Raw genomic sequence first — 17,270 nt, 5'->3', positions numbered from 1 at the left:
TGGAAATCGTGTCTCATTACTGTGCCACTTCCTGAGCAACAGCCAGCTTCAAATAATAGGAATCTCAACTCAAAAGAAGCAATATCAGAAAGCATTCGGCCCAGGTCTCATAAAAATCGCAAGAAACAAAAAGCATAAACTCGATAACCAACATATATCGCGAAAACCTGCGAGTAAGATGGCGTGGGAAATAAACAGTCAAAAGACGTATAAGCATAACCTTGGTTAACAACGGCGAGAGCAGATGGTAGTAAGGCGAGACCTCATTAAGCGAAGACACGCAAGCGGTGCTGTGGGCTCTTCTTGCGCACCAAGAACATTTTGTCCTTGTGTCGGTCGTTGACCCGGAGCTCGGTCTGCGATTGAGAAGTCTGGGTGAGGACCTTGCCCTCGCGGATCCGCTTGGTGTGAGCGAAGAGCTCTTCCTGGAAATCCTCGGTGACCCATCGCTTGATGATTATGTAGTTGCTATCAGCCTGGACGGAGTTAGCATAGGCACCATATGAATATCTAAGCTCATGGTTTGCTTACCTCGTCCCAGTCCCAGGGAAGATTATAGGCGAGCAAGGTTTCTGGGAGCAGATGCTTGCGGTGAACCTAGAAATAAAGTTAGCATCTATATGGCTTGGATATAGTTCGTAGACCTGTATCGACTTACCTTGATCCATGTGGTCTTCCGCTCATCGATCACGGTCTCCTCCTTCTTTTCTTCTTTCTTCTCTTTCTTCTCCTCCTTTTCTTGATCTCGCTTCTTCTTGCTCAGGATATGCGCAATCTCCTCCTCATCGTAACCAAGATCGTGACGTAGTCGCTCTCGGAATTCACGATCTTTCTTCGCAGCCTCCTCGGCCGCTCGTTGCTTCTGACGCTCCTGCTCTAATTTCCATTCCTCGACAGCAGCAGCCTTAAGCATCATCTCCTTCTTCCTCTTCTCCTCAGCCTCGAAAGCCTTCTGGCGCTCCTCCTCAAGGATCTGCTTCTTAATCTTTTCTTTTTCTTCCTCCTCTTCCTGCTGCCGCGCAATCTCCTCAAGTTTCTCCTTCTTCAATTTTTCCCGCAACTCCTTCTGCTCAGCAGCAGCCTTCTCGGCCTCCTCAAGTTGTCTTATCCGCCACGCCTTCTCGGCCTTCCGCGCCGCCTCCTCATCCTTCTCGGTCTCCTCCAGTCTCCTCAACCGCCACGCCTTCTCCGCATTTCGCGCCGTCTCCTCCTCCCTTTCATGGTCCTCCAGCTTTCTCAATCGCCATGCCTTCTCCGCCTTGTGTGCTGTCTCCTCCTCCTTCTGTTTGCGCTCAATGCGCTCTAGGCGACGCAAACGCTCACTAATCTCATCCTCATACCACTCCTCCTCTTCCCGGAGCATCCTGTGCTCACGGGTGTCTCGCGGCGGCTCAGGCTTCTCACGATGCTTCTCAAGATGACGCTCCAGCCGCTCAATCTCCTGCTGCTGCTTCCAGATCTCCATACTGTGTTGCATATCGCTGCGCTCCAGTAAACGCTGGTTCATAGCAAGCTCATAATCACGGTGGAAAGGCGATGGCGTCCGTCCCTGTGCCTGCGGCACCTCCGCAGTAACATTCACGTTGGCCGAGATGCCAGCCTCGCGCTCCCGTTGCCGTCGCCGTGAGCCACCCCGCCGCGCAGGCTCCACGTCCAGCTCCTCGTCGGACTCATGCTCGTAGAACTTTTGCTGCACACGGTGCCGGGGCTTATTGCTATTGGCGTTGCGGGCTTCAGTTCGGCTGTCCGTGCGGGTTGCCTGCTCGTTCACGATCATGACGGCAGGCACGGAGGAGTCGCGCTCGCGGGGGCGGCGTCCGCCTGTTGAGGCAGAGCGGTAGACGCGAGTCATCGGTGCGGGCGCTAGGTACTCCTTTGGTTCGGGGCGGCGCTGTGCGTGGCGGGATACAGAGCGGCGGCGGATGTGGGTGCCGCCGTGACGGCCACGGATGGACAAATCGGTCTCGGAGAAGTCCGAGTCGTCCGAGGTATAATCATATTGGACAGGCATGCTGGGTAGTCTTTTTTTTCTCTTTTTTTTTTCTCTTTCCGTTGTGTAGTTAGATCACGATAGTGGATCTGTATAGTATCGAGACCCTAGTAGAGGGGGAGGGGGCCCGAGCGCTCGAGATTCGGTGAAGGCCTCGAGGTTTAGTGAGTTGTGGAGAGGAAGAAAAGGGGAAAGAGAAAAAGCAGCAGAAAATAATGTCAGGAGTGTGCGTCCTGAACACGAGGCGTGCTTATCGGGATCGCCGCTCAGCTGAGGGCGGGGGAGGGGCTGGTGATTGGAAAGAGGAAAAAAGAGAAGAAAGTTGGGACGCGGGGCCTTTACTATTTATTGCACTACTGGCAGGGCTGGAATCGCCCAGAATTTCACTTAATTCCTTATTCTTATTCTTCTCTGCATCTTCAGCCTCAACGATCATCGACCCCACGCATGGCATTCCTGTGCAGCGTACTCCCCACCTTTACATCTGGACCATGATGCCTCTAGAGTGTGATTCTGTCATACTACAACTGCAAAAAATAACCTTGGAAAGAATTTAGACTATAGAAAATCCAGGAACCCAAGTACACCAAAGTCCCCGACCCTGTGTTCCCGTTCTTCCAAGGTTTTGGGCCATAGCATCATCGTCACCACAGACCCACTTTTTGGATGTCCAACGACCCTATGTAATTAACCCCCTAGGAGGCGTTACAAAATCCCCGTGCCCCACCATTCTCCCGCAGGGCAGCGGTTAGCCCTATTCCCCAAAAAGATTGTTCCCACTAGTACTGTTGTCCGGTGTTCTGGGCATTTTCTAAGAGAAGCACACGGCACGGATACACTCGATACTCGCTAGAGGGCGTTTGGGGGCGGGGCGTCTCTTGAAACGAATCCGAGACTGCACTAAACTTAAAATAGTCTTGGACACGAGCGAGGTTGGGACCTGATTTCATATTATTTTGGGCATAGCCACCTGGGTGCTCTTTCCTATTATATGAAACTTAGGTAGAATACTAGATGTAAATGAAAGAGGTTGGGTATCCAGAACCAAGGGACTGATCGGGTGCTCCCGCGGCATGATCCAGGGAACGTGACTTTCCCACATGGACATGGAGATGGATATTTTTAGTTGATCATCCTCAACTCGCGGCTAACCCTCAACTGCCCCCAAATAAACACATGATCAGCATCAGATGCATGCGATCGCGCTGAGGATTGTCGATCGCTCCACACAATTGCAATCGAGATGTTCACAACCACTTGGAACTTGATATGCACCCCTGATTATAGAGCGATTCGCGCTGTCGGTCTAGTGCTGCGGCTCTTGGACCCGGCGCTTCGTGGGCGTATCGAGCATGGGTCATGGCCATTATTAGGAGGACTAGGAGTTCATAGCGGTAAATCAAGGGTTGGGAGATGGAGTTTGCATGAAGTTGAGACAATGCTGGGTTTCACTTTACCCGGAGTGCTATTAAGGTCCTCTTCCTGTCACTTTGAAGAGAACCCCATTCTTTCTCGATTCTCGCCCACACTATGTACCTGTAGAGTGGGTCGCGTCGCGCAGCCCAATGCCCACAAGCGCCCAAAATACCCCACCATCAAGGTCAGCTAGCTCTCGACTATTTTGATGCCTCTTCAATATGCACGTGCAAGACAACCATATTTCAGATCTGCGGAAAAGCCTGTCTGCACGCCAAGAACATTCTATGTACTTGATATACCCCCCCCCCACAGGTGCAGACCGCTTATCCATCGAAGTACAAATACTTAAAACCACATGATTAGACTAAATCACATTTCTCGAGGATCGCTGTCACGAACGGAACCTCGGGGCAAATGATGGTAGCCCGAGCAAGGGTCTAGCCCGTAGGTGAGTGGTGGCTAGACGTCATAATTAATATCGGGAATGGCGACCGGGCCCAATCAGAGGAGAATTTGCAGTCAAAAACGGCTGGGTATGCCATAGCGCGAAAATGACGACAATGGCGCTGGGTAGGGCGCTTTTGATTTTTTGTGCCACACCTGCCACATATTTGTGGCAAATTGGCGGAGAGTAATCGCTTATTTCGACTAAGAGCGTTGTCTAAGATTTTGGTTTGTCGCTTATAGATTGATCAAGGGATTTCTAACTCTTTTTGGTGCATTTCAAGTGCAGTGGAATAGTAGACGATTTGCGCTTGATCTATGAGTTATTCACGAATCTACTATTGTTATTGCAAGGTTTGACTTGAGATCGGAAATGTCTCGTTATGACATGAATTCATGAACTCAGAAATAATTAATTATATAAATCTCATACAACTTCCATAAGAGGCATTGTAGGGCATTTGGCATCTCCAGGCAAATTAGACCTAATCAGACACCGGGCAGAGATCGTAGTTCCCGTTGGAGTTGTTACCCCACCACGACGGGAAAGCATGGGCTGGACCTCCAGCGCCAAACACCGCAAATGAAAGGATAAACAACACAGTCAGACTGGCACCATCAAAGGCACCAGTGATCAAGTACGAGTAATCCTTGAAAATGCGTGGACGGTAGTTGCGGAGGTAGTACTGGACGTAGAAACCGGCGAAGACCCAGCTGAAGAGCACACAGGTTTGACTCTGGTTGTAAGGGATGTAGCCAGCATACTGAATAAATTGGGGCATGTTGATGTCGGCAACGTCGAAGCCACGGATCTTGGGGACGAACTATCATAAATGTTAGTCACTGTATCAAAGGTGTACCATTCTAGGGTACTTACGTGGTAGAAGATGCGGTGAACAATAACAGTACCAGCACCGATAGCAATACCAATGGGAACCATCCAATACTGGCCGCCCATCTTGTAAAGGTAGGAAGCCAGGGCCCAAGAGGTTGCATTGGTGTTGTAGGCTTGCAGCGTGGCACCACTCCAGGAGTTGCTGCCATTGGCTGAGTTGAGGACCACCTTGTTCTTTGCAACGATTGAAATCATCACAGCGTAGTTGATAAAGCCACCGAGGATAGTACCCCAGATTTGAGTCAAGAACATGACACGTGGGGGAATTTTCACTATATTGGTTAGAACAGGTCTGGAAAGTAAGGATGGAAAACTTACAGTATTCACCCATCTTCAGATCGTTTGACAAGCTGACTGCATTGGAAATGACGTTGTGTGACCAAGCAGCAAAATACATGTTGCCGACTGGACGTCCAGGAATCATAAGACCCGCCAACATCTTCGATAGGTTGTTCGTGGCAATACCGTTGCCGTAGCGAGAGTACAGAATAGTGCTCTAATGAAAGTTAGCGCAGCTCATATGTAAATTCTGGGACCACTCACAAAGGGCGACACAATGATTCCGACAATTAAAGAGACAACATATGCCCACGCCGGGAGACCAATGTTCTCTTTGAGGACCACAATAAGACCCAGGATAAAACTGATGACAAGGACGCCGATATACCACCACCAAGGCGCTTCTTTATAGTGTTTAGCCATGTGCTCATGATGGCGATCATCGTAGCGACCTTCCCTGGCCTTTTTAAACGCAGCAACAATATCCTTGCCCCAGAAGAGGATGCAATGAATGATGAGAGCACCGATCTAGAAGATGAAGGATAGTCAGCTTGTGAAATGAAGCATGAACGTCTAGTTACTTGGTACTTACGGCAGCATTGGCCATGAACATGGCGAACGCGAAAGTTCCGGTCAGCTTAGGCAGACCATATTTGAGCAGTTGCGTTTCATCAAGTACACCATCGACAAACACGTCAGCGACAGGGTACGCAGTTCCATTGCTCATGAGAAGCTTCGTGGACATGAATGGGAGCGACTTCGCGCCCCAGCCATTTCCGTAGTAGATTCCAAGCATGGCAATAAAGCACACAACGAAACCGGCGGCCTGGTGAGCTTGAAGCGTGAGTGGAAGAGCAGTTTGGAATGAGGTGATCTATGAAGGTTAGTTCTCTTCCTGTTTTGGAAGGCAACGGAGATCTCACATATTGCCAGTCGAAAGAAAAAGTGAAGAGACCCAGACCCTCATTGTTAGAGGCTCCACCGAAGATGTTAGTAAGGACAGCAGCCTTATTACCGGTAGCCTTCATAGCAGCCAGACACTACAATACCAGGCGTTAGCAAGTCAGTTCAAAAGGATTACGACACTAGCAAGCAATGATCACATACCGGAATAGAAATGGAGTTAAGCCAGACGAAAATGTAGGCCGGGAAAATTTCGTAGAGAGTCATTCCAGTAAAAGCATACCAGAAGTATCTCAATGGTTTCGAATTCTTGATCTCCTGCCAATGAAGTCCTTGAAGTACCTTGACAGTAGGCAAGGTACTCCAGTAGACAGCATCAACGTGCCAGACCGCAATGGGACGCATGAGTCCACAGATTCCGTAGCCAAACAAGCCAATAGAGATAGTACTCAAGATGACAGTTGCTGGGCTCAGCGACATATTGTAAAATAGCTCCTGGGCTGCGAACACCTCTGAACTTGCGGCGGCGTTTGAAGCACTGGTAGCCGTGATAGAGCAAATCGCGTGCTCCTTCAATGTCCACGGCCCATTGTTGATAAATTTAAGGATGGTGATATGCATGGGAAGCTTTCCCTGGCCGCCCGATGCCCTCCATCGAGCCTCGAACTTGTCTCCACGGGGAAGGAACTTGGCCCAGGCTCGGCCAACGAAGTACGAAATAAGAACAATGAAAGTTCCTTGAATGGTAATGGCGGTAGGTTTGAACTACACAACGATCTGTCAGTTGAAGTGCAATGGGTTTGAGCTAGTAGAGACATACCATATAGATCTGATACATAACCGCCTGGAAGCACGCGAGACCCGAGGCTAAGATGAGACTTCGAAATGTCAAAGCTGGGTCCCCATCATCCCGCATGGGGAGCAGGTGGTTCGCCGCATCGACACCATCGACAATGATCACATCATCACTATTGCGATCATCCTCATCTCCAATCTCTCCAGACCCGATGGAGGTAGTAGTGAGGTGGTGTTCACCTTTGCTGGTGACATTGATGATTGTCTTCTCATTAAGGGCATCATTGCCCGAGACGGAAACAACACCCTCATCCAGCGAGTCGGAGCGAATTGCCGACATGTTGCGCGTTCCTCAGCGGGGTCGTACAAAAAATGAGCTTTGCTGTAACATGTGCAACCAGCAGCTTCATCTTATATCCCTACCATGCAGAGCTTCAAAAGCCACGCCGAGTCCCAACCCTTATCGGGAAATCTATGCGTGATACCATCAAGCCGAGGATTGAGCCATATAGAGCGGGCCTTACGTTTCTCGCCTTCGGGAAGGTAACACAGGAATGAAGATAGCCAATACCCTCCGATGCACGGAAGTATCTTTTTCCATTTTCGCTCTAGCAATCACACCTCACAATCTAATAAATTTACTTTTTGCGCCTAAAGTCTTGGAAAGGTCTTGGAAATTCTTGGAAAGTGTCTGATATCTGGAACATCAGTTTTATCAGAGGTCATGCGTGCTGAAATTTGCCGCCTGGTAATGAAAGACTAGGATCCCGTTCCCCTCTTTCCGATATCAGGCATAGGCTAAGACGAAATTAGTTAGCTGCTGAAGGGTAGAATGTTTAAAGACATGTCATTGGCGTTGCTTATCACGCCATGTAGTGGCACTCAGCTAGCGGAGACAGAGATATTATCTCAGGCACAATAAGTTATGCTTGCTTCGAAGAATTACGTACAACTTAGGGAGGGCAAAGGAGAAAGAGAGAAGAGATTGATTCCATTTTCACGATACCAGCAGGAGAATTGAGAGGTCAAAAAGAATAGAGACAAGCCCACCTTTGAGCAGACCTGGACAACTGTACGAGGTAATTTCAGCCACTCCGGACAGGCATGATAACAAGGGCCGAGGGCGATTAAAGGGGACGCGGGTGAGAAGCGGCGCAAATATACGTCCTTAGTCCGGATGAGGTTAAAGCCAACCACTAATACAATGCCGCGACAATTCATCAAACTCCACTGCCGCTTTTTTCAAAAGGCTAAATGTGGCGAGCGATTGCCCAATACTAACGGCCTATCAGGTGTAAGCCTTTGAAAGCATCGAGTCCCGGATTGTTCGTGTGTGGGAACGTGCATCTTAATCAGGGGAGGTCTAAGCGTAGGGACGTCCGACGGCTTTCCCGCGCCACATATAGAATAAGCGATAATTCGCAAACTCAACCTTATCCCTGTCAGTTTAATAGGCTAGTAGCCTTACGTGATCCGGGGTTCGTCCCGTGCAATGTTCGGGTAATTTCACCATATCACGAACCCCATTGCCCAGAACACAGGTGAAACATGGGGTTCGTGGAAGTAGCACGCTGTTTTGGAAGGAGATTTATGGTTCAAGATAATAAGATTTTGCCTATCTATCAGCTGACACCCACGTGCATGACATGTACTCTAATCATCTGGAACCGTGTGCTAGTGGAAATCTTATTTTGTATGATCTGAAGTATAGGAACATAGTTCCTTGATACAAAGTCAACCTGAACATTATTTTGGTCCGGCAAACATGAAGTGTATATCAGATCCTACATATTCCAAATTTGTGTCGTTTGGACATAGAGATAAGACCTCAGGAAAGGATCTGGGAATCGTATGATCGGATGGGTGACTTTTGTCCATATCAATAAATCAAGCCATACATTCATAGCGAGTCTGATTGCAACTCGCCTACATACAGACATCAAAGCACAAAGTGCTGAGGTATATTCGAAAAGAAAAAAAAAAAAAAAAAAAAAAAAAAAGAAGAAGAAGAAATAAGGGAAGAAGAAAATAGGAGCCGATATGCATGGACCAATAAACAATGGACGGTTTCGCTCAATAGCCGCCAAGATGCAATGCAAAAATCCCCCGAAAAATGGAAGATATCATCAAATGGTATCAAGCAGCCATCGTCAATACATATCTATGACAACTGTTAGTTTCAAATTTCAGAATCAATAGGATCAAGATAACTTACGAAGTGATACAGTCCATGCGCTCGGTTGTCAATTTCAGACTGACCGTTAACAGTTCACGGGCGACTCGCGGCTCCGCTTCCTGAAGGGCCTTCCATTTCTTGTCACTCAGACACCAAGCCGCACATTCGTGCTCAGCCTTGACAGTGGCTGTGCGACGTGTATCGCTAAAGAACGGTAGTTCGCCGCACGGCCTGCCGGCGACGACGAGCTCGAAGTAGCGCCCTTGAGGGAGGTCGTACTCGCAGCGCAGCATACCAGCCTCAAGGAGATAGAAGGCCCGTGGGACGTCGCCTTCGTGATATAAGATAGTGCCTGCCGGGTAGACCTCGCGCGAGAAGTAGGCGCAGGCAGGGAACCAGAAGTCCTCGTTTTGGTTGGAGAGGCCCTGAAAGGTTTGTAAGAGGAGGGGAAGAGGTTGACGCATTGCGGACCAGGCAGGTGCAGCCATCATTGACATTGATGTTTCATGTTCGCGGATTGTGCTCGTTGCGACTCGTTGGAGGTATTGGCCACGTGGAGAACTGACGATGGTTTCGGATAAGTTGGGGTGAGAGGGTGGTGGAACGGGAACTGGGACATCGAGATGATTGGTGGTGTGTGAAGACTCCAGAGGTTTGCTGATCAACGCTTCCTGGCGACTGTAGAAGACTTTCAGGTAGTCGTTCTCGCAGAACTCGAGGGCGGCGTTGAGATCTTCGAAAATTGGGACACCTGTTTCGGGTTCAAAAAGGCCTACATTTTGGAGACTCTTGCCCACGTCACCTTCTACATTGAGACCGGATATGGTGGTTTGGACGTTGCGTTTGCGGAGGATGCGATTGATACGCGTAAATGCTTCGGCAGCTGAGAAATCTAATCCATAGACTCGCGAAAAGTCGAGGATCAGGAATCGGATGGGCTGCTTCCTGAACGCATCGTCCTGGATCAGACCTCGCATAGTGTTCTCTACGTTGACAATTGTGCCAAAGAAGAGATAGCCACCAAGCTTCATAATGACAGTCTGCTGACCAGCCTCGTGCAGGAATTGCTGCTGGATCGGCGGACGACGAACCGTCGAACCAGCAATCTCTCCTGAAAAGGTGGCTCGAATAGCGGATTTTCGAGAGGTCTGAACCACAAAGTTGACACAGGCCAGCATAATGCCGACTAGGATACCCATAACAAAGTCCCAGGCACCCATGGTAACAACGATGATAACAACCGTGAGGTACTCCAGCCGTGACAACTTGCCCCATGTGTCCACCAATGCTTCTTCCAGTAATTCAATTCCCAGCAGGAAAATCAGGGCGCCGACTACCATGACTGGGATGTATCCAATGATGACTGGGCCCACGACCATGATCCCTGCTGTTGCGGCCGCTAGCATCAGACCAGCTAAGCGGGATTCGCCGCCACTAGCGATGAAAAGGAGACTGTTCGTATAGACCAGGTAGTTCTGAATACTACCCGCAAATCCAGAAACAGCATTTGTCACACCGTGAGCCATGAGCTCTCGGTCCACATTGAGATTGTCTTCTCCCGTTGAAATTCCCAGTGCGGGAACATTGATGGGCACGTGTAGAACACCGAAGAAAGTCAATGCGAACATGGCTGGAAGAGTATCCGCGAAGGCGGTCCAGTTCACTGCAGAAAAGTCATAAAGACTGTAAAAGTGATACCAGGGATTATTTGATGAGGGAGCATCAAACGCCCATCCCTTCTGATGAAGAGTGTCCATGGGCACCCTAGCAATGAGAACGACGACGTAAAACATTACAGCCACAGCAATGAAATAAGCCCCGACAAGGAAGTTCGATCGAATGAAACGCTTCAAAACCAGAAGTCCGATCGCAAGGGATAACGGTATTATCCAAAGTGCAACCGTATCTGCATGGAAGAGTTTCTCCAGTGTTTCCAGGTTATATTCCATAGATCCCGGTAGACGGGCAGAGACCTCCACTCCAGTCTGCAAAAGGAAATAACCAACACCACCAATGCAGCCAATAAGGATGTGGCGTGGGAAGAATCCAATAAGGGAACCCAACCCGAACACGCCCATTAAAAAGAAGACCAGACCGGTCAAAACCGAGCTGACCGAAAATGCGAGAATCGTAGTCGCAATAACCGACTGCGGATTGTCCTTGCCAATGCGATTCATGATGGCAAATGCCATCTGGTGGAAGAACGGGACTACTTCGATCATCTCACTGCCAATTCCTCCTTTGAAGATCGACCCGCCACTTGAGAATACCACCTGAGCGATAATTGTGCTGACATAGAACATCGAGATTCCGTCTGAGCCGAGATCTGCAAACAGCGGTTCTCCCAGTGGGAATAGGATCATACCATAGGACAGAGCGTCCAGGATGTTGAGAAGAAGTCCCAGCAAAACGGCAGGAACAAGACTAACTGGGTGCACGATTCCCTGCTCCCACATAGCGCGACGGTCCCAGGTCTTGGGGCTCATTATTGTGCGGGAGCACTGAGCCACCGTGGCAAGACTCTTAGCCAGGACGGTGGACGACCGGCTAGTGATACCTCCTTGGCTTTCAACATCTTCAACTGCTCCGTAATTATGCGGAGATTTGGATCTTCTCTTGGTTAATAGTGAGGTCCGTTCTGTGTCTCGCTCTGGCTCATCGTGAGTGGGGGGTAAAGGTGGAAACGGTTCGATCTCTGAAGTAGGTCTGCCATGATGCTCTGAGGAATTCGAGGTAGGCTGACGAATCATCTCTGTCAAGGCCGACGAAGCCAGCGGTGGCTCTTCCTCGACAGCATCCGACTCTTCTGTCACCTCCTCCACAGGCGGGTACGACGAACTCGCGGTATCATTCTGGGTAATACTGGAAAGGCGACGTTCGCGGAAGAGATCCAAGCTAGGCGGCAAGCTCGTTCGAGTGCGCGAGGGCTCCTTATTTAAAGACAGCCCGTAAGTCGCTAGTTCTGCAGTTTGTTCGCGGAGACCGTCCGATGCATAATGAGCCGGGTCTGGAGCAATGTGAGTGGTCAGCCAAAAATGCCTCTTCAATCCTCCACCACTTTTGCCGACCTGCAAACCAGCTAAGCAATTGATTCTTGTAATATCGGTACATACCGTTTGGTGTATTAAAAGAGCGGTGGTAAAACGAGCGACTGGGGGTTCTCATGCTCGAGCCATTGTAGCTTGAAGCCTCCACGCCGCCGGGAGAGCTACCCAAATTAGCGTGTTCCACCAGCGACTGCGATGGAATGGAAGCATCCAGGTCACGGTCGAAACTCCAATTCACATGTGACAGGACCGAAGCGCGCGAATCACGCCGGCCACGAGTTTGTAGCACGCCCATCAGCTTTCCCTTGGAGTTGGTTGATGCAATTGGACGAGTTGAACTTCGGGAGATTATCGGAACACTAGCGCATGCAACGCCGTTGGGAAAACGCAACGGATGACGCAACAGCAGGCAACATCAGAACATCACAAAGGGAAAGCGATGGATATAAGAGATGATTTGACTTTCCAGCTTATCACGACATTTGAAAAGCCAAAATAAATTTTGGGTAAGAGTGCAAGGTCAGTGACTAAAAAAACCAAGTTTCTTGTCTGGGCCCGGGCTTATCGCTATAATCGGCGGGCTAAACCGTTTACGGGGGTCCACCTTTGATAGTCATTGATAGGAATCCATGTAGCCAGTGAGAATTCAGTTAGATCATACATTAGTGTATTAGTGCAATTCTACATCTCCATTTTATTAGCCAAGTAATAACGCTTAAAATCCCCCGATCGGCACTTTCTGTAGCCTAGACTGTGCGTTTCTGATTTCATCCCCGAATGGCTTGCAGCTTACCTGGTCTGTGCAGCGATCGAGCGTTTTAGTTATGCTCTAGTTATGCTTTAGTTCAATGTCCTGCGTGCTTTCTTTGCCATATTACGCATTCATTTATGTCAAGTTTTATTTCAGAGCATTTCAATTGGATCCCTTCATTATTGTATCTACCTGGACTTCTCGGATTCTTGGCCCCCGCGACCGGCCCATGATGGCCCAAGGGTACTTTAGTACTTTGTTTCTGGGGCCGCACCCCGAGCAGCTTGGGCCACAACGTGTTCTACAGGTCAAGTTTCACCGGGTTTACTACCTTATTGAAAACAAAAGAAATTTTAAATGGTCCCATGATCCGATCAATGGCATGACCAATTGCACAAATAATTTAATGTAGACCGTCTGGGTATCTCAAAAGTACACAAAACTCCCATGTAGCACGCAATGCCTAAAATCAACTCAATCGCTCCAAGAATCCTTGTGCAATCAGTCGTTCAACATCTCCCTGTCGAACATAAAGCTGACTGTTCTTGGTCAAGTTGATCACACTGCATCAATTAGCATTGCCGACAAAAAGAAAAAGAAGAGAAGAACCTCACCCATATTCTGTCTGAATCTCCCCCGCATCTTTCAATACCCGTACATCAATAAATAAATCCTTAGGCGGCTCCAGGGTCCCCGTCAAATCGATATCTGTCCATTGCCCTTTATACGCAGCTAACATGTCGCCATACTGACGGAAATACTCCTCTTCCTCGGGACTGAGCGAGCTATGTCCACCCGCACCCGAAGGAAGCCCCCGGTCATCTGACCCCTCGCTAGGCTGCTGCTGCTCTAATGCATCAATGCCTGTCCAGCATAGCTCTTCGAGTTTCTCAGTGCGCACACGGTGGTAAGCGAGGAGGCAACGCTTATTGCGGCGCATGCAGAGGTGGTCGACTAGGAGGGTACATGCGGTTGCTGGGTCTGCGGAGGGATTGAATGAGCCCTCGAATGGGTTTAGGAGGCGGATTGTGTCGCGCTCTAGATCGCGCACTTCGCGGGTTACGGCGCGGACGATTTCGGTTTGGTAAGGCGGGAGATGCGCCAGGGATTGCGTGCGTTTTGCATGTTGGACCTGGTGGTGGTTAATTGGGGATATACGAGGTAGGTGGGTTTGAAACCTGTGATCTTGGAGGGTAGCACGTACCAATTTGTTGCCTAGTTCTCCGTACATCGTGGCGACATGATCTGGGTCGGGTTGGCAGTGCCCGACGCGCTCTTGAGGATCCATTGCGCGCCAAGAAATTAGTCAGGGTGGGGGGATCGGCACTAGGTGCAAGTATGGAGAGTGGAATCTCCGAGGGTCTGGAGGCCAAGCAATATTTGAGGAAAACTGGAATAACAGGTCATCTCCAAAAGCGTTATTGATGGCTTTGCTTTTTGTTTGAAGTTATTCGTTTGGTGGAGTGGAAGGAAAGAGCCGACTGTGTAAAGGCTTAACGCGAGTGACCTGAGGAACAGGCCAGCAGAAAGGGTACGTGCATGAACAAAATAATATAGTGGACTTTGCATTTCATCATATAATAGCAAAGAAAAGATTGGATACTCTCAGTACTGCATAGAGGCCCTCATCCGATTATATTCCGCCTGTGTGATCGGTTCATACTTACCTGGCTCCTCACCCCTGCAGGATGGGATACACTCTATCACCGAGTCGGAATCCGGAGACAGAAAATACGGAATCGAAAACCGTCTCCTTGTCATCCTTTCTTGTCCTTCAAATCGATCTGCCAAGGGCGGTAATGTAACCCGATGGCTAGTCGATCTCAAACGATCTGCATCCATTAGTAGACAGCCCAGCATAATAGACCGGACGGCACACAAACCATTACTCCATCTCTGCAAGAGATCACCTACATTCATCACAATGGCATTTTTAACGGGAGTTGCGGGAACGAACCTCCCCAGGCGATGCACGTCCTCCACCTCCAGACCGCCGCAATCGTCCTGGAAGAGCATAGTGATCGAGCTCCAGTCTGTATGTGCCGGACAGCGAGCAGCACGGTCATCCTCTAGTGCTGCGGCTGGCACAGGCGGGTAGTGAAGCAGACGAAGCTGGTTGTTAAGGCCTGAATGCTTGTTAAGCAGGTGGTTCTCGTCGAGGTCGAGACCAATAGCTAGAGCCTGCAAGATTTCTCCACCCATGCGGAAGCATTCCCTATAGAAATGACTCATGAAGGAGCGGAACTCTGGAAGACTTTCTTCGGGGATCCATTGATTTGGTTGCGTGGGATTGTTCTCGCTGCCGATGTCGTAGCTTTCCTGGTATCGGTCAGACAACCGAGCGCGGAGTAGAACCGATCGATTCAAGTCCAAGGGCAATAGAGCACAATATTCTACTAGCAACTCTGTGATAGACAGACTCGCTCACCTTGATATCGGGAACTTCCCGCAACCCTTTCGCCCGCTCTTGGTCGTCATCTGCACTCGTCGCCTCTAGCCCTGATACTTTCTCTAGACCCGGCCAAGAATAACCACGATGGATTGCCCATCCCTCTGGGTGAGGAGCTTTTAGCTTTTCCTCCTGAGGTAAGTCGAAGAAGAGCTGGGACCAGTGGAAGGCCTCGTCCAGAAGAGACTCGGGCAGCGAATGGTTGATGATATAGACAAACCCCACCTTCTGACAAGCATCAACAATATCCCGGGCAACACGCAGACGACTAGGTCCGTCGGAGTTCCACCGGGCAAAGTCCACGACCGGAATATTGTTCGTTTGGTTCATGGCTGTGGTCATTGCAGTAAGTTGGGATCAGAATTGTCTACGAAGTCAAGTGCAGGTGAGACCACGGGTTAGCGCAGCTGCATCCAATAGGAATGCTTCCAAGAACCCGACCGAAGTCATTCTTATAAATTTGAATAAAACCAGACAAGTCTCCTGTCAACTTTTTTTTCCTGTAGTGAAGGAATTGAAATCAAAGCTGCACGATACGTAGCGTCAAGCTTGGGCACGATTTCGGGCGAATTGGTTGCTGTGGCAGGGATCCCGGTGGAGATGCTGGGCGCACTCCACTACATCATTCCCTCTTTCATCCTGAACCCTGATCTGGAATTGTTCTCTGCACATTCTTCTGAAGGAGTTTAATTCAGCTCTCTGTAAGTCTGAATCCGTTTCAATATTGAACGTCTTGGTGTTTGCTGAGCATCGCTAACGCTAATCTTACTCCTTTGAGTAGTTTGTTGACATCCTGACACCCTCGATAACGCTACTTCGGGACATGAGACATTGAGAGCATTGGAGAAGCCCTAAGCACAATCAAAAGCCCCTCAACCCTCCATTTACACGGTCGCGTTCGGATAAATACACCACAGCGATATACTTGCCGCCTAGGCTACAACGTCAAGAATGCGAGCATCTTGGTGGATCTGGGCTACATTCCTCCCCACGGCCGTCCTATCGATAGACACAGCACCCTTCACCTCACCCGAAGATGCCGAGACCAGCAGACGAGCCTACGAAGTCCTTCAAATCCTAAAGCGTGACGATAATTGTCCTAGTGGATATAATGCGTGTACGAACGAGGGAAACTCCAACGCCTGCTGCGTAAAGGGAACTACCTGCACCAAGGACTCCGCAGATAACATCGCCTGCTGCCCGACCGGTGCAAGCTGCACAGGCAGCCTGACTGCCACCGCGACCGCGACCGCGACCGCGACCACGACCGGCACCACAGAAACGGGAAGCAGCTTTGTATTCCCACAAGGAGCGACCGCGACAACTACGGAGTCCGGCTCGGAGACCGCGTCTACAGTCTCGGGCGCATACCCGTTCGTCTACGTGCCGACTAGCTTCGCTAATGCGAAGACGTGCTCTTCTTACTACTCCCAATGTCAGTCGGAGTATACGGACTGCACGCAGGCTCTCATGGGCCGCTACGGAGTGACGGTGGGTGGATCCGACGGAGGCGTGACGGTGGAGGCGGTCACCGCAACGTCGGAGGCCACGTCTATCTGCTCAAGTTTGAGCGTAAATGCCTGTCATGGGTTAAGTCTTGCTTATTGTGCTTCGGTGGAGACTGCGACGGCGACGGATGCTAGTGGGAACGGGGCTTTGCCTGGCCGGACCTCGAGTCTAAATGATTTGGCACTAGGGCTAGTTGTCGGAGTTGCTGGCATGTTTGTTTAACTTGATGTGATGTGATATGATTTTGGATGCATTTTTTTCGAGGAGAACATACTTCTCTATGCTTTGTATATCTTTGCGATGATTTATTATGTTTTTATGAACCCCGAGCGCTTGGGGATGTCCATAGCCAAGAGAAATCGATGACATGCACAGTTTCAATTCCAGCCGACGCGGGATTATGGGGCTTCAGGGCGATTGGGCCGTTGCTTGTTGGGCTGTTCATTGGTCGCACCGATAGTCGCATAGTTGCGGTGTATCGCCGTTGCAGTTGACTGCCAAGTGTAGTGTTTATATGATCAGATCAATGTTGATAGTAAGCTATGCCTAAGCTATGTTTGGCTGCAAGTCGCTTGTATTTGCGTTTTTGCTGTTGAATTGACTCTACAACTGC

General features: G+C 49.6%; 6 protein-coding genes across 6 annotated transcripts; 1 reads left to right on the top strand and 5 right to left on the bottom strand.

Moving 5' to 3' along the window:
* Nucleotides 1-230: 230 nt before the first annotated feature.
* N7503_002308 (uncharacterized protein) lies at nt 231-2,011 on the bottom strand (the record flags this gene model as incomplete). The annotated part of the gene is made up of 3 exons (XM_057061855.1): nt 231-476; nt 532-597; nt 659-2,011. The coding sequence occupies 3 exons, from the start codon at nt 2,009-2,011 to the stop codon at nt 267-269; spliced, it is 1,629 nt and encodes a 542-aa protein (XP_056925817.1). The 3' UTR covers nt 231-266.
* Nucleotides 2,012-4,307: 2,296 nt separating this feature from the next.
* N7503_002307 (OPT family oligopeptide transporter) lies at nt 4,308-7,065 on the bottom strand (the record flags this gene model as incomplete). The annotated part of the gene is made up of 8 exons (XM_057061854.1): nt 4,308-4,677; nt 4,731-5,020; nt 5,067-5,244; nt 5,292-5,555; nt 5,620-5,901; nt 5,951-6,067; nt 6,135-6,695; nt 6,751-7,065. 8 exons carry the CDS (start codon nt 7,063-7,065, stop codon nt 4,339-4,341), a joined length of 2,346 nt encoding a protein of 781 aa, XP_056925816.1. The 3' UTR covers nt 4,308-4,338.
* A 1,796-nt stretch (nt 7,066-8,861) lies between these two features.
* On the bottom strand, nt 8,862-12,243 carry N7503_002306 (sulfate transporter family protein; the record flags this gene model as incomplete). Its single annotated transcript, XM_057061853.1, has 3 exons — nt 8,862-8,886; nt 8,941-11,908; nt 12,015-12,243. The coding sequence occupies 3 exons, from the start codon at nt 12,241-12,243 to the stop codon at nt 8,862-8,864; spliced, it is 3,222 nt and encodes a 1,073-aa protein (XP_056925815.1).
* Nucleotides 12,244-13,110: 867 nt separating this feature from the next.
* On the bottom strand, nt 13,111-14,101 carry N7503_002305 (DNA replication protein PSF1). Its single transcript, XM_057061852.1, has 3 exons — nt 13,904-14,101; nt 13,314-13,831; nt 13,111-13,262 (listed from the first exon to the last, which is right to left on the bottom strand). The coding sequence occupies exons 1-3, from the start codon at nt 13,985-13,987 to the stop codon at nt 13,169-13,171; spliced, it is 696 nt and encodes a 231-aa protein (XP_056925814.1). The 5' UTR covers nt 13,988-14,101; the 3' UTR covers nt 13,111-13,168.
* Nucleotides 14,102-14,304: 203 nt separating this feature from the next.
* Nucleotides 14,305-15,490, bottom strand: N7503_002304 (isopenicillin N synthase family dioxygenase; the record flags this gene model as incomplete). The annotated part of the gene is made up of 2 exons (XM_057061851.1): nt 14,305-15,018; nt 15,128-15,490. The coding sequence occupies 2 exons, from the start codon at nt 15,488-15,490 to the stop codon at nt 14,305-14,307; spliced, it is 1,077 nt and encodes a 358-aa protein (XP_056925813.1).
* Nucleotides 15,491-16,099: 609 nt separating this feature from the next.
* N7503_002303 (uncharacterized protein) lies at nt 16,100-16,879 on the top strand (the record flags this gene model as incomplete). Its single annotated transcript, XM_057061850.1, has 1 exon — nt 16,100-16,879. The coding sequence occupies one exon, from the start codon at nt 16,100-16,102 to the stop codon at nt 16,877-16,879; it is 780 nt and encodes a 259-aa protein (XP_056925812.1).
* Nucleotides 16,880-17,270: the final 391 nt, after the last annotated feature.

This window comes from Penicillium pulvis (assembly GCF_028828015.1).
Source record: "Penicillium pulvis strain IBT 33274 chromosome Unknown contig_12_segment0_segment0, whole genome shotgun sequence".
In the NCBI taxonomy this organism is placed as follows: Eukaryota; Fungi; Ascomycota; class Eurotiomycetes; order Eurotiales; family Aspergillaceae; genus Penicillium; species Penicillium pulvis.
Note: the sequence above shows the minus strand (reverse complement) of the source record. Positions and strands in the feature narration are given on the sequence as shown.